The 16,958-nt window shown below is 38.0% G+C and overlaps 1 protein-coding gene across 1 annotated transcript in view; it reads left to right on the forward strand.

The window, feature by feature from the left end:
• Window positions 1-16,958, forward strand: part of LOC125278735 (centrosomal protein of 128 kDa-like) — a 168,896-nt gene that overhangs the window by 120,480 nt on the left and 31,458 nt on the right. The window contains exon 11 of the mRNA XM_048208080.1: window positions 9,300-9,374. Within this exon, the coding sequence (XP_048064037.1) occupies window positions 9,300-9,374 (75 nt within the window). The remainder of the gene's footprint in view (window positions 1-9,299; window positions 9,375-16,958) is intronic.

The following is a 16,958-nucleotide window of genomic DNA, read 5'->3' on the forward strand; positions in this document are numbered from 1 at the left end:
CCTAGACATTGTTGCAGACCAGGTACTCCCCTTCATGACAATGGTGTTCCCTGGTGGAAGTAGCCTCTTTCAGCAGGATGCATTATATACCCTGCCACACTGCTCACATTTTTCAGGAATGGTTTGAGGATCATGATAAAGAGTTCAAGGTGTTGCCCTGGCCTCCAAATTCCCCAGATCTCAATACAATTGAGCAGTGATTTGCTGGACCAACAAGTTCAGTCCATGGCAGCTCCACCTTTCAAAACATTGTAGCATGCCTCAAAATGTCTGCTCTCGGGTCGGAAAATGCGCTGGCGCGTTTTGCTGGATTTTCTTCACATAGCAGCAAAATCATTTTTTGTCGTTAGAAAATGAACTGTAACTTAAGTGAATACTTATCACACAAACATGGGACTTATGTCTAAAGAAGGTTTTTTTTTTTTTTTTTTGTCAAATCGAAAACAAATGTTTTCTGTTTAAGTAATGTTTTTGAAAATAGAGAGATGTCAGTTGTTTGCGAGTCACCTCATTATCCGCTAATGCGGCCACACAACCACGGCGAGCACGCACTATTCAAACTCTGAAGCGATCCATGCAAACAGTCAACAACACCTGCATCAGCTTGAAAAAAACACATCAAGCTTAGTCAGATTCATGTACATAATGTTGAGATGCGGTGAAGAATAATTCTGGAAGAATTACCGTCAGAGGAGAGCACAACTTTCAGTTTCATTTCGAGGATCAACTTCATCAAGCTGATTGTGAATGGTAAGTTCTTTATTCTAATCACGATATAGTGTCTCTTAATATTAAACCGCAAAAAGTGATATGAAAAAAATATGAATCCTGCAGCTTTTGTGTGTCTCTGTGTGAATGTTTACTACATTCATTTACTACACAGTAATGCCATATTGACTTTTCCCAAACTAAATTGCTATACTGAGATGAGTCAAATTGACTGAAATGCGTAATAAATACTGAAATAAAATGTGTTAGCAATGTATCAAATTGCCCATTAACATTTATATGCTCTATATTATAACAAATATGATGCATAAAATGTCATAGAGGTAATATTTAGACTCCTTAAGATTCCTTTGACCTGTTTTGGACAGATTATGTGAAATAGCCTAGTGCCACATCATTGAACCCTTTGTTCGCAATGAATGATGAAAATTCAGCTTGGCATCACAGAAATAGATTTTATTTTAAATTGTAAGTTAAATTTCAATATTGTTGTTTTTATCTATTTTTGATCAAATAAATGTAGGCTTGATGAGCATGAGACTTCTTTCAAAAACATAAAAAATAGTAATGTGCCCAATCTTTTGACTGGTACTGTATATAATTTTAAATATAATGTGCATGCATGAGATCACAAAAATCATGTTTTCTTTTAAGAGTAGACATTATTATTAACATTAATACAATAGTTGATGTGATCTCTGCATGCTCACAGAGGGTTCTCAGAGATTTGAGAATTATAGTGACCCACACTGGACAATCTGAATGAATATGATGGTGAGATCACTGACTGGAAGCAAGAAAGTTGTTTTTCTTTTCTCCAGTGCATAGAAACGCCAAACACACTGGAATGCAAGTTAAGTGATGTTCACTTGTATCTTTGAACAGGATTTATTTCCAGGTATAACTGTACTCAAAATGTGCCTTTGACTCTCATTTATATTGTTAACTATAGTCAAGTCAAGTCAAGTCAAATTTATTTATATAGCGCTTTTTACAATTGGTAATTGTTTCAAAGCAGCTTTACATATTAGGAGCACAGAAAAAAGAGAAATGGTTAAAAATAAGCTGTACAAGCAAGCGTGGTAATATGTAACATATACAAGATGGTGCTACATTAAGCCAATGTCGGCTGACTCCCAGGGGTGGAAAAAACCCCCTAGGAGAAAAACCCAGCGTGCTAGCACTGGGAAAAAAGTCCTAGGAGGGAAAAAACCCCTTGGAAGATATATATATAATATATGTAAATGGATATGGAGATCAAAATCTGAATTATACATTTTTATTATGGAGATTAACAAATAGATTATATATAAATATATGTAAGCGGATACGGAGATTTAAAAATCTGAATTATAGATGCAGCCAGAACTGGATCTGTAGGCCCATTGTCTCCTGGGCTACGTTGTAGTTAGGTCCAGACACAGGTTCTCCATCTGATCTGGATACGGCCTGGATCCAGCACCCAGCAAACCTCAGGATAAGCAGAGAGACTGATATTAGCGTAGATGCCATTCTTATTCTGATGTACAGGTATATCTAGTGTTATAGGAAATGTTCTCGGTTCCGGCCGACCTAATTATTGCAGCGTAACAATCCTTTAACGGATTTGAAAAATGTTAATGTATTGATAATGTGTTATGTGTATGCAAGAGCAAAGAGATGTGTTTTTAGTCTAGATTTAAACTGACAGAGTGTGTCTGCTTCCCGAACAATGCTAGGAAGATTGTTCCAGAGTTTAGGTGCTAAATAGGAAAAGGATCTGCCGCCTTCAGTTGATTTTGATATTCTGGGTATTATCAACTGGCCTTAAATTTGAGATCGCAATAGACGTGAAGGACTATAATGCACCAAGAGCTCGCTTAGATATTGGGGAGCTAAACCATTTAGAGCTTTATAAGTAAGTAGCAAGATTTTAAAGTCTATACGATGTTTAATAGGGAGCCAATGTAATGTTGACAGAACTGGGCTAATATGGTCATACTTTCTGGTTCTAGTAAGAACTCTAGCTGCCGCATTTTGGACCAACTGTAGTCTGTTTAAAAGCCGAGCAGAACAACCACCCAGTAGAGCGTTACAGTAATCTAGTATTGAGGTCATGAATGCATGAACCAACTTTTCCGCATTTGTCATTGAGAGCATATGTCGTAATTTAGATATATTTTTTAGATGGAAGAAGGCGGTTTTACAGATACTAGAAACATGACTTTCAAATGAAAGATTGGTATCAAAGAGCACACCCAGGTTCCTAACTGAGGACGAAGATTTAATGGAGCACCCGTCTGACTGGAAATCCTCACAGATTCCATTTCTTTCTAAAAAGGAGCACAGTTGTGTTGAAACTGCCTTTTCTAGTATCTTTGACAGAAAAGGTAGATTCGAGATTGGCCTGTAATTTACTAAATCTCTCGGATCTAGTTGAGGTTTTTTAATAAGAGGTTTAATAATAGCCTGCTTAAAAGTTTTTGGCACGTATCCTAGTGTTAACGATGAATTAATTATATCAAGAAGTGGACCTACGACCTCTGGAAGCATTTCTTTCAGTAGTTTAGTCGGCATTGGGTCTAACATACATGTTGTTGATTTTGATGATTTGATAAGTTTAGATAATTCTTCCTCTCCTATAGCGGCGAATGATTCTAGTTTTACCTCAGGGACACTACAGTGCACTGTCTGAAGCGAAACTGTAGACGGTTGCATGTTTATAATTTTCTCTCTAATATTGTCAATCTTGCAAGTAAAGAAGTTCATAAAGTCATTACTGCTGTGCTCTTTGGAAACGTCAGCAGTTGAATCTCTGTTTCTAGTTAATTTAGCCACTGTGTCAAATAAGTACCTAGGATTATGTTTGTTTTCTATTAAGAGATTTGAAAAATAAGTAGATCTAGCATTTCTTATAGCCGTTCTGTACTCAATCATTTTTTCTTTCCACGAAAGGCGAAAAACTTCTAGTTTTGTTTTCTTCCAACTATGTTCAGCTTTTCTCACAGCTCGTTTTAGAGCCCGAGTGTGCTCATCATACCACGGCGTTGGATTAGTTTCCTTAATCTTCTTTAGACGTAAAGGAGCGACTGCATCTAATGTGCTGGAAAAGAGAGAGCCAATAGTTTCTGTTGCAGCATCGAGTTCTTCTAAGTTGTCAGGTATACTAAGGCGATGAAACTGCTCGGGGAGATTATTTATAAAGCAATCTTTAGTGGTAGAAGTGATGGTTCTACCATATTTATGGCTGGGTGGTGGTTTTGTAGCCTTGGCTAACTGTATTATACACGAGACTAAATAATGATCTGATATATCATCGCTCTGCTGTAGAATTTCAACAGCATCAATATCAATTCCATGCGACAGTATTAGATCTAGGGTATGATTACGACAATGAGTGGGTCCTGACACGTGTTGTCTAACTCCAATAGAGTTTAAAATGTCTGCAAATGCCAATCCAAATGCGTCTTTATTATTATCTACATGGATATTAAAATCACCAACAACAAGGACTTTATCCGCAGCCAGTACTAACTCTGATAGAAAATCAGCAAATTCTTTGATAAAGTCAGTATGGTGCCCTGGTGGCCTGTATACAGTAGCCAGCACAAATGTCAACTTACATAATGTTACATAAAGCACCATCACTTCAAAGGAATTATATTTGAAATTCTTTTGAATGATTCTGAATATATTACTATAAATTACAGCAACACCTCCCCTTTGCCTTTCTGTCGAGGATTGTGTCGATAGTCATAACCTTGAGGACTAGACTCATTTAAAATAATGTAATCGTCTGGTTTTAGCCAGGTTTCTGTCAAACACAGCAAGTCTAGTTTATTTTCTGTGATAATTTCATTTACAATAAGTGCTTTTGAAGAAATAGATCTAATATTCAGTAGCCCAAGCTTTATCATTTGTTTATCTAATTTATCTGTGATTTTCATTTTTTGAACATCAATTAAATTTTTACCCTTAAAAGGTTTCGGAAGTTTTTTGTATTTAATAGTTTGAGGTACAGACACAGTCTCTATGTGATAATATCTAGGTGAAAGAGTTTCTATGTGCTGTGAATTATTTGAGTTCTGTGACGTGAGGCAGCTAGCAGACGGTCGGTTTAGCCAGTTTGTCTGCGTCCTGATCTGGGCCCTGGTTTGTCATGGTTTAGCTCTAAGACTATTTGCCAAATTTCTAGATAGAAGAGCATTACCATCCCTGGGAGGGATGAATACCATCTCTTTTCAACAGATCAGGTCTGCCCCAAAAGCTTTTCCAATTGTCTATGAAACCTTATATTATTCTGCGGACACCACTTAGACAGCCAGCCATTGAGTGATGATAACCTGCTAACTATCTCATCACTCCGACGAACAGGAAGAGGGCCAGAACAAATTACTTCTGCTGACATTGAATTTGCGAGTTCACACACCTCTTTAATGTTAATTTTAGTGATCTCCGACTGGCGAAGTCGAACATCATTTGTGCCGACGTGGATAATGATTTTAGAATATTTACGTTTAGCATTAGCCAGCACTTTTAAATTTGCTTTGATGTCAGGTGCTCTGGCCCCCGGCAAACATGTGACTATGGTGGCTGGTGTCTCTATTTTCACGTTCCGTGTAATAGAATCGCCAATAACTAGGGCACTTTCAACAGGATTCTCAGTGGGTGCGTCACTGAGTGGGGAGAACCTGTTTGATGTTCTAATCGGAATGGAAGAGTGGTGTTTGTTCTTGCCACTATGCCGCCTCACAGTCACCCAGTTAGCCTGCTGCGTGGCTTCTACAACCGGAACCGAATGTGCAGTGTTTACTAGGCTAGTCGCATCCAAAGCAGTATCTAAGGCCCTTTCATTCTCACTATCCTCAATTAAAGTTTGGATGCGTGTCTCTAATTCTGAGATTCTCTCTGTCAGCCTGACAATATCCCTACATTTATCACATGTGTAAGTCTCACTGCTGACAGAAAGAGCTAAGCTGTACATGTTGCATTTAATACACATGATAATCGTCGGACATGACTGACCGTGTTTTTGTAGAGTAGTCTGTCCGTCACCGTCCGAAAAGCTGCATCGCACACGGGACTCGCTAGCTGGATGTCTCGTTCGCTTGCCGGTGCCTGGGGCAAGGGTGATGTGCGGGACGCTGTACCTCACGGTGGATCTGTGAATGCCGGGCAGCAAAGTCTCCACAGCTTCCCGATCTGGCGAGGACAGATCAGAATAACATACATCGGATAAATCCGCCATTAGATTCGACAAGGAAGGTTAGTTTAGAGGAAAAAAATAGACGGTAGCTAGCAGGCTAGCGGGCTATGGCTGACACTAGGTGATTACGCTGGTAGATTACTAGTAATAAATCGTTCCGTTTAGTAATACTATGCAATAGGTTAAGTAATCTAGTGAAAAATAAGAAAGTTATATTATGTGAATAGGAATAAAGAGAAGGATTTAGGATAAACTCCACGAAGCTTCGAGCGTAGGTCAGACAGCAGGCAGGCAAAACACTGAGCAGAGAGGCAGACAGGAGCACCCAACTAAGTAGACCTATGCCCCAACTATATTCTAAATAAACTACAAAATACACTACTTTGTCATCATTTTCACATACCTGACTGAAAAGCTCATTATGCGGCTCATTATACGGGTCTTTGTCTCCTCAGGTGTGAATCATAGCATTATTCAGGATTATTCATGCCTCCACGCATACTGTCGAAAAATGTCTTACAAAATTTAAATCAATATATTCTTTTATGTGAATGTGTAGGCAGGATGATTTTCACATCATTTTGAAGCAAACATTCTAGGCTTCTACAGTTAGTACCCAGAAGTCTTGTGGACACACATTCAGTATGTGTTCAGCCTTATTTCAGTGACCACGCATAAATGTTATTCTCTCAAAAATACAAACGTACATACATGTTGCTCACATATTATGGTCGCCTAGTCCGTGCTGAATACAGTGTAATGGCACTTTTGCCATTCATATGTTTATAAGCAACTGCAAAAAAGCACAAATGTCAAGGCGTGTATAAACTTCTCCAGGGCTCCAAAATACTAAGGGTATTCTCTGCTTAAGCCCCAGAGGGGCTTGTTTCTTCTTGTTTTGTTTCTTCAGTAGAACACAATTGATGATTTTTAACTCCAACCGCTGCCGTCTGTCAGTGGTATAATGCAAGTCAGCGGGAACTTGGGCTATAAGAGTAAATAAAACACGACAGACAAATACAAATTAAACCCTGCGGCTCGAGACGACACATTGATGTCTTAAGACATGAAACGATCGGTTTGTGCAAGAAACCGAACAGTATTTATATCATTTTTTACCTCTAATACACCACTATGTCCAACGGCATTCATCACTTGATTCGTGAGGTCTGATCGCGCTCTGACAACGGCAGTGATGTCTCGCGCTCATTGAAGTATATGCGCGAGACATCACTGCCGTTGTCAGAGCGCAATCAGACCGCGAATCGAGTGATGAATGCAGATGGACATAGTGGTGTATATAGTCCGACACCTACATCTTGGATGCGCTGGGGGTAAGCAGATAAACATCAAATTTTCATTTTTGGGTGAACTATCCCTTTAACACTCTGAGGTCTGAAAACGCGCCGGCACGTTTTGCAGGTTTTTTTTCACATTGAAGCAAAACAGACTTAAAATACTCCGTCATTTTTTGTCATAGAGACATAAGTAATATATCAATTGAAACTATAGAATATCTTCTTTTATTTGTATACACTCAGAGTAAAAACACAATGTTGTGCTTTTTGTAAAATAAAGAAAACGAACATGATGCGTGATTTCTCCTCTCCCTCTGAACGAAGTCCAATCTGATAGTTCTCAGAAAATGAACTGTAACTTAGTGAATACTAATCACAGAAAAGTTAAACTTATGTCTAAAAAAACGTTAAGATGTCAGGTTTTAAATCATTTAAGTCAAATCGAAAACAAACCTTCTGTGTTTATGTAATCTGTATGAAAAGAGAGCCATGTCAGAAGTCCGTGATTCAGCTCATTATCCGCTAATGCGGCCACGCCCACGGAGCCAGCGCTATTCAGACGCAAATTCAGAGGCAATACATGCATTCATCGTCTCAATCGTGTATTTATTGTCTTGAAAAGTGTTTATCTGGATGTAAAAGTCATGGTTAGGGAGCTCTAGAAGACATGCAGTTAGTTCCTGTTTTCTTTTCTTCTATAGATGAATTTTAGATGAGTTTTTGTTTCTTTAGCGCCCTCCGGCTGCAGTATGAATTGGAAACTCCATTCATGGAATAGCCTCTTCTTCTTTTAGATGAATTTGTGGACTAAAATGCACAGAGAGCGCCCTCCGACTTCAAGGATGAATTGAAAACACCAGCGCTCATAGTAATGACAATGAATATTAAATAAATATAACTTCTCTGTATAGAAAATTGACATAAGCATATGAGAATCCAATATTTCTCCAAATGTGCATGCTTTTAAACTAAAAGCCTATATTCAGACTCTTTGCATCACAGAAATACATTATATTTTAAAGTATAATATAAAACCATTACTTTATATTGTAATAATATTTTTCTGTATGTTTCATATATCATGATGAGCTTGAGACATCACAGAAGGTTTTTTTCACAGCCTACCTGACTGAAATGCCTCATTAATATGCAAGTCATTTCAGCTCATTACTATCCAATTCTTTTGTCTTCTCAGGTGAGAATGGCCCATTTTTCAGTGGTGATTCACACCTCCATGCATACTGTGTTTCTTGGCAAAAAGTGTCTTATAAAAACTAAATCAATATATTGTTTTATATGAAGGAGTAGGCAGCATAATTTTTACATAATTTTGAAGCAAAAACTCTAGTTTACAACCTCCAATACCCAAAAGTCTTGTGAACACAGATTTAATATACTTATTTTGGCCTTATTTCAGTGACTTAAGTTTTTTGTTTTTTCAGTAACCACGCATAAACATTATTCCTTCAAAAACACAAACATGTACATACATGTTCCTCACATATTATTGTAGCCTAGTTTGTGCTGAATACAGTGTAATGACACTTTTGTCATTTATATGTTTATGAACAACTGAAAAAAGCACAAATGTCAGAGCATGTCAAAACTTCTCCAGGCCCCAAATCAGCCTCAGACTCCAGAGGGTTAATATTATAGTGATCTACCAACTGGGGTTCCCTGTATAGTTTTCAGCACTATTTGAGATATTTTTTTTTTCCTTGATGAATTTTGCCATGTACTGTACCTGATAGGCCCCAGTTAATCAATATTGAATTGAATTGAATCGCAAGCTTGTTATCGAATCGATGCCCAGCCCTATTCATAATGTTTTGGCTCATCAGTGTATGCATCAAACACATTTACATGTTAAAGTTGCTCTATGAACTAAGTCAGTCTATTGTTTGTGTTTGCTTGGTACTCCTATTTCTATTTTCATTAGCTGCCAAAGTGCCAAAACCAAATTTGATTTGTTTTGAGTGTCGTGAGGCGGCTCCTTAAGTGGGTGTGTCTCGATCGGAATAAGCTCGAATTTAGACTTTATGCCCTGAAAAATAAAGCAAGAATTGTGACTGCAAATTCATCTCCAGATGCAGCAGGAATTGGAGAGACTCAGAAAGCAGCTGGAACAATCAGAAGGTGGACGAGACACCCTTCTCAATCAGGTGAGCTCTTCCCTTCTACCACTGAATTGTTTTGTTACAGCACTGACTGATGCAAATGTTTTCCTTTGTTCATCTAAAAATTAAAATTGTCATCATTTACTCTCCTTTTTTATTCTTCCCTCATGTTATTCTAAACCTTCTATCTTCCAAAAAAACAAAAAAGATTAATTTTTAAATAGTACATTTTTCCTTGCAATTGTAGTGATTTTGGACTAGCCTCACACGGGGCACCAAAATGTAGTGATTTTGGACTAGCCTCACTCGAGGGTACCACAGATTTAGTGGTTTATGGTCTTAAATATTAATATTAATATTTTGTATTAATATTAATATTGAGTCAGATGATTCCTTCCAATATTTTCGGGGCACCAGTCAAGTTTCACCTTGACAATAAAGAACAATCATGAAAGATTGTTGACTGAATTACAATTATATGAATTGGAGGAAGTTCATCATCTGACCAATCTGAAGGATTGAATGTACCGTTAACTTGCAGAGCCTCTTACTGTATTATCAACACAAGGAAGACACAAGTGTAATAAATGGATTTTATTAACAAAAGGATAGACAAGAGTAACTAACAACTACTGAATGGATAAAATGCAAAAAGACTGATAAATGCAAGTGGATGAGTTGGATGTTACTATGGCAGTTACAAGTTAATCTTATGGAAAGATAAACTGTAGTTTCTCTAGAAGAAATAAGGCAAAACTTATTCTGAATTCAACAAATAAACCAAGAGATTATTTGTTATCAACTGATATCAGCTATGCAAGATCTAATGCAAATTAGATAATCATATACTGACAATATACACTAATGTCAAGGTCTCTAGAAAGAGGTTTGGTAAGTGATATTTACATCTGCCTGGTCGTGCTGAATCCGAAGGTGACGTCTTCCACTTGTTGAGCTGAGCAGCGTTGCAGTGGGAAGAAAGCAGTTGGGATCCGTTTCACAGCCTTGAACATGAAGTACTTGTGAACGTTGAACTCCTGGAGCACAGAGAAGGTCTTTTCCTGGAACACGCAGAAGAAGAAGCCTTGAAGAAGCCTTGAAGGTTCTGATGTCAAGTCAAGTCAAGTCACCTTTATTTATATAGCGCTTTTTACAATGCAGATTGTGTCAAAGCAGCTTTACATTGATAACTGGTACATACATTTTGCACTTAAAGAATAGTGTCAATGCAGGCAGATCAAAGCACTGTTGAATAAATGTCAAGAATACTGTTGAATATCAAATATCAAATGTCAAGTGTCCCCAACTAAGCAAGCCAAAGGTGACAGTGGCAAGGAACTCCAGTGCCAAACTCCAACAGGTGACATCAGGTGGCAAACAAGTGGCAAATAGGTGTTAAAATGGAGAAAAAAACCTTGGGAGAAACCAGCCTTAGTCGGGGGGCCAGTTCTCCTCTAGTGAACAGTGCTTTGTTACGAATCAGGTTGCTATCATAAGTCTGATAGGATCGCAACAATCAAAGTATTTATTTCAGTTCCATCCAGTTGAGGATCGTATTCATCACGCCGGTATGGACGGTTTGTTGAGGAATGTGCTACTGGCTGTCGTGTCGATGAGACCTTCACAATGGATGATCTAGTTGACTCGATCTCTGCTGATACTTCAGGGCTGCGTTGTGGTCGTGTCCAGTTGAGGATCGTATTCATCACGCCGGTATGGTCGGTCTGTTGAGGAACTGTGGCACTGGCTGTCGTGTTGATGATGTCTTCACAATGGATGATCTAGTCGACTCGATCTCTGCAGATACTTCAGGGCTGCGTTGTGGTCGTGTCAAGGCACAGGTCCTTGGTCTCAGCTGGATACGGCCCGGATCTGGTTGACTACGGTAAACCTCGGGATAAACAGAAAGACTAATATTAGCGTAGATGCCATTCTTTTTCTGATGTAACAAGTACATCTGGTTTTATAGGAAGTGTTCCCAGTTCCGGCTGACCTAATTTATGCAGCCTAATAATCCTTTAACGGATTTGAAAATATAAATTGATAATGTGTTATGTTTATGCCAGGTTAAAGAGTGTGTTTTTAGTCTAGATTTAAACTGACACAGTGTGTCTGCATCCCGAACAATGCTAGGAAGATTGTTCCAGAGTTTGGGTGCCAAATAGGAGAAGGATCTACCGCCTGCGGTTGATTTTGATATTCTAGGTATTATCAGCTGGCCTGAATTCTGAGATCGCAATAAACGTGAAGGATAAGAGCTCGCTTAGGTACTGGGGAGCTAAACCATTTAGTGCTTTGTAAGTAATTAGCAAGATTTTAAAATCTATACGATATTTAACAGATAGCCAATGCAGTGATGACAGAACTGGGCTAATATGGTCATACTTCCTAGTTCTAATAAGAACTCTAGCTGCTGCATTTTGTACGAGCTGTAGTTTATTTATCAAGCAGGAGGAACAACCACCCAGTAGAGCGTTACAGTAATCTAGCCTTGAGGTCATGAACGCATGAACTAAATGTTCTGCATTTTTCTTTTAGAGCATATGTCGCAGTTTAGATATATTTTTAAGATGGAAGAATGCGGTTTTGCAGATGCTAGTAACATGGCCTTCAAATGAAAGATTGGTATCAAAGAGCACACTCAGGTTCCTAACTGATGATGAAGACTTAACAGAGCAGCCATCAAGTGTTAGACAGTATTCTAGGTTATTGCGTGAAGTAGTTTTCGGTCCAAAAATTAGAATCTCTGTTTTTTCTGAATTTAGTAGTAGGAAATTACTGGTCATCCAGTTTTTTATAACAGCTATACATTCTGTTAATTTAGCGAATTGGTAAGTTCCGTCAGGGCATGAAGAAATATAGAGCTGAGTATCATCAGCGTAACAATGTAAACTAACGCCATGCTTTCTAATGATATCTCCCAAGGGTAGCATGTACAGAGTGAAAAGCAATGGTCCTAGTACTGAGCCTTGCAGTCCTCCATATTTAACTTGTGATTGATATGACATCTCATCGTTTACTACTACAAAATGATAATGGTCAGATAAGTATGATTTGAACCATGCCAATGCAATTCCACTAATGCCAACATAATTTTCGAGTCTATTTAGAAGAATACTGTGATCAATAGTGTCAAATGCAGCACTAAGATCCAGTAACACTAATAGAGAGATACAACCACGATCTGATGATAAGAGCAAATCATTAGTAACTCTAATGAGAGCAGTCTCAGTACTATGGTACGGTCTAAATCCTGACTGGAAATCCTCACAGATACTATTTCTTTCTAAAAAGGAACATAGTTGTGATGAAACTGCCTTTTCTAGTATTTTTGACAGAAAAGTGAGATCTGAAATCGGCCTGTAATTGACTAATTCTCTAGGATCAAGTTGTGTTTTTTTAATAAGAGGTTTAATAACAGCCAGCTTAAAAGTTTTTGGTACATATCCTAGTTATAAAGATGAATTAACAATATTAAGAAGGGGATCTATGACCTTCGGAAGCATCTCTTTCAATAGCTTAGTCGGTATAGGGTCTAACATACATGTTGTTGATTTTGATGATTTAACAAGTTTAGACAATTCTTCCTCTCCTAAAGCAGTAAATGAATTGAATTTTTCTTCAGGGACACTACAATGCACTGTCTGACACAATACTGTAGTAGACGGTTGCATGGTTATAATTTTTTCTCTAATATTATCAATCTTGCAAGTAAAGAAGTTCATAAAGTCATTACTGCTGTGCTCTTTGGAAACATCAGAAGTTGAAGCTTTATTTCTTGTTAATTTAGCCACTGTATCAAATAAATACCTAGGGTTGTGTTTATTTTCTTCTAAAAGTTTTGAAAAATAGGCAGATCTAGCAGTTTTTAAGGCCTTTCTTTACTCAATCATTCTCTCTTTCCACATAATGCGAAATACTTCTAGTTTTGTTTTCTTCCAGCTGCGCTCCATTTTTCTAGCTGCTGTTTTTAGGGCCCGAGTGTGCTCATTGTACCATGGCATTGGATTAATTTCCTTAATCTTTTTTAAACGCAAAGGAGCAACTGAGTCTAATGTGCTGGAAAAGACAGAGGCAATAGTTTCTGTTACAACATCGAGGTCTTCTAAGCTGTCTGGTATGCTAAGGCGATGAAACTGATCAGGAAGATTATTTATAAAGTGATCTTTAGTGGTAGAAGTGATGGTTCTACCATATTTATGGCAGGGAGGCAGTTTAGCCTCTTTGACTAAATGTAGTATACATGAGACTAGATAATGATCTGAGATGTCATCACTCTGCTGCAGAATTTCAATGGCATCAATATCGATTCCATGTGACAATATTAGATCTAAAGTATGATTATGAGTGGGTCCTGACACGTGTTGTCTAACACCAATAGAGTTTACAATGTCTGTAAATGCCAATCCCAATGAGTCTTTTTTATTATCTACATGGGTATTAAAATCACCAACAACAAGGACTTTATCTGCAGCTAGTACTAATTCTGATAGAAAATCAGCAATTTCTTTGATAAAGTCTGTATGGTGTCCTGGTGGCCTGTATACAGTAGCCAGCACAAATGTCAACTTACATAATGTTACGTAAAGCACCATCACTTCAAAGGAATTATATTTGAAAGACTTCTGGCTGATACTGTAAATATTACTATAAATTACAGCAACACCTCCCCCTTTGCCTTTTTGATGAGGATTGTGTCAATAATCATAACCTTGAGGACTAGACTCATTTAAAGTAATGTAATCGTCCGGTTTTAGCCAGATTTCTGTCAAACACAGCACATCTAGATTATTGTCTGTGATAATATCTTTTACAATAAGTGCTTTTGAAGAAAGTGATCTAATATTTAACAACCCAAGCTTTATCATTTGTATATCATTATTATCTTTATTTATTATTTGTTGAACATCAATTAAATTTTTTTACCATTAAATGGGTTTGGAAGTTTTTTGTTTTTACTAATTCGGGGTACAGACACAGGATCTCTGATGAGAGGATTTTGAAGTTGGTACAGAAGATATCTTGAAGATGGGGGTTAAGCTTGTAGTCGTTGTCTCTGTTACAGTTTTCAAACTCCCCAAATTCACTTCTTGCAGAACTTCCTTGTTTCTCTCTTTAGAGCTTCAGAGTCTTGAGAGAGCAATTTCACAACTCTGTAGAGTTGGACTTAGCTTAGCACATCTTGGAACCAGAACCTTGAACCAGGACTGGAACAAGAACTGGAGCCTGGAACCAGAACGGGAACTGCAGCAACCCAACTGGAACCCTTATCTGTCTCAGAAACAAGTCTTTTAACCTGTCCCGAGAAGGAGGGAAATGCAAATTGGCACCTTTCAGATGCAGTGTCTTGATTGGCTGATGCTGTCAGAGGTGGCTGCTGGATGGCCCCCCTCTTGCATGAGGTTAATTTGCATAGCTTAAAGTTCACATTTAGAACAATGTCCTTAAGGTTTTTCCTATGTATAATTCACTTTCCAAACCAATTTCTGATTAACCTAGGCATTGTGCTGAAAACATAAAGACCAGACTGATGCAAAAACTTGAGAGATCCAGGCTGTGATAACGTTGATGAAAAATTATTTATTCATTACAATTAAATTTGGCCTCACACGCAAACTTTAATCGATAATGAAAATGTTTAATAAAACCAAAAGGTAACATAACAACCAGGAAGAGGTAATTAATAGTTAATAAATTTTAGAGTATTATAAAATCCAGAGTATTGTATCTAATAAATGAAGATCAAAAAGAATTAAAACATTTGCAGATAAGAGAGAAGAAGCAGAAGCCAAGGCGAGCAAAGGAGGGAAAAGCTAAATTATCAACGACTCAGTCCATATTATACCATAAGCATATAGGGAAATTCCCAACCCACTCAAACTAATGTTTTTGTCCTAATGAGAAAAGGTTACATGGTTTTACCCATTATATCATAAACTGGTCAGATGCCAAAAATAGATTTAAAAGTTGTTTTGACCCTTAGGGAATTTTACAAATCTTACACTATCAAATGTCAGCAGAAATAATAAAAGACATATTTTGATCAGATTCAATTGAGCAACTAATTCTGAAAAACATCACTTCTGCAGTACTTGGCAATATCTAACCACAAACGTGTCAGCATGACCTGTCACACCGGAACACTTGAAGAACAATTGAACATAACAAGCATACATACTCTTAAATATAAAATAAGAATAACCATAAGGGTACAATAACAAGTAAATACTTGAAAATATGATAAGAATTAATATATATATATATATATATATATATATATATATATATATATATATATATATATATATATATATATATATATATATATATATATACAGGTCCTTCTCAAAAAATTAGCATATTGTGATAAAGTTCATTATTTTCCATAATGTAATGATAAAAATTAAACTTTCATATATTTTAGATTCATTGCACACCAACTGAAATATTTCAGGTCTTTTATTGTTTTAATACTGATGATTTTGGCATACAGCTCATGAAAACTCATCTAAAAAAATTAGCATATTTCATCCGACCAATAAAAGAAAAGTGTTTTTAATACAAAAAAAGTCAACCTTCAAATAATTATGTTCAGTTATGCACTCAATACTTGGTCGGGAATCCTTTTGCAGAAATGACTGCTTCAATGCGGCGTGGCATGGAGGCAATCAGCCTGTGGCACTGCTGAGGTGTTATGGAGGCCCAGGATGCTTCGATAGCGGCCTTAAGCTCATCCAGAGTGTTGGGTCTTGCGTCTCTCAACTTTCTCTTCACAATATCCCACAGATTCTCTATGGGGTTCAGGTCAGGAGAGTTGGCAGGCCAATTGAGCACAGTAATACCATGGTCAGTAAACCATTTACCAGTGGTTTTGGCACTGTGAGCAGGTGCCAGGTCATGCTGAAAAAACGAAATCTTCATCTCCATAAAGCTTTTCAGCAGATGGAAGCATGAAGTGCTCCAAAATCTCCTGATAGCTAGCTGCATTGACCCTGCCCTTGATAAAACACAGTGGACCAACACCAGCAGCTGACATGGCACCCCAGACCATCACTGACTGTGGGTACTTGACACTGGACTTCAGGCATTTTGGCATTTCCTTCTCCCCAGTCTTCCTCCAGACTCTGGCACCTTGATTTCCGAATGACATGCAAAACTGAGCAACAGTCCAGTGCTGCTTCTCTGTAGCCCAGGTCAGGCGCTTCTGCCGCTGTTTCTGGTTCAAAAGTGGCTTGACCTGGGGAATGCGGCACCTGTAGCCCATTTCCTGCACACGCCTGTGCACGGTAGCTCTGGATGTTTCTACTCCAGACTCAGTCCACTGCTTCCGCAGGTCCCCCAAGGTCTGGAATCGGTCCTTCTCCACAATCTTCCTCAGGGTCCGGTCACCTCTTCTCGTTGTGCAGCGTTTTTTGCCACACTTTTTCCTTCCCACAGACTTCCCACTGAGGTGCCTTGATACAGCACTCTGGGAACAGCCTATTCGTTCAGAAATTTCTTTCTGTGTCTTACCCTCTCGCTTGAGGGTGTCAATGATGGCCTTCTGGTCGGCAGTCTTACCCATGATTGCGGTTTTGAGTAATGAACCAGGCTGGGAGTTTTTAAAAGCCTCAGGAATCTTTTGCAGGT

This window comes from Megalobrama amblycephala, linkage group LG11 (genome assembly GCF_018812025.1).
Source record: "Megalobrama amblycephala isolate DHTTF-2021 linkage group LG11, ASM1881202v1, whole genome shotgun sequence".
NCBI lineage: Eukaryota > Metazoa > Chordata > Actinopteri > Cypriniformes > Xenocyprididae > Megalobrama > Megalobrama amblycephala.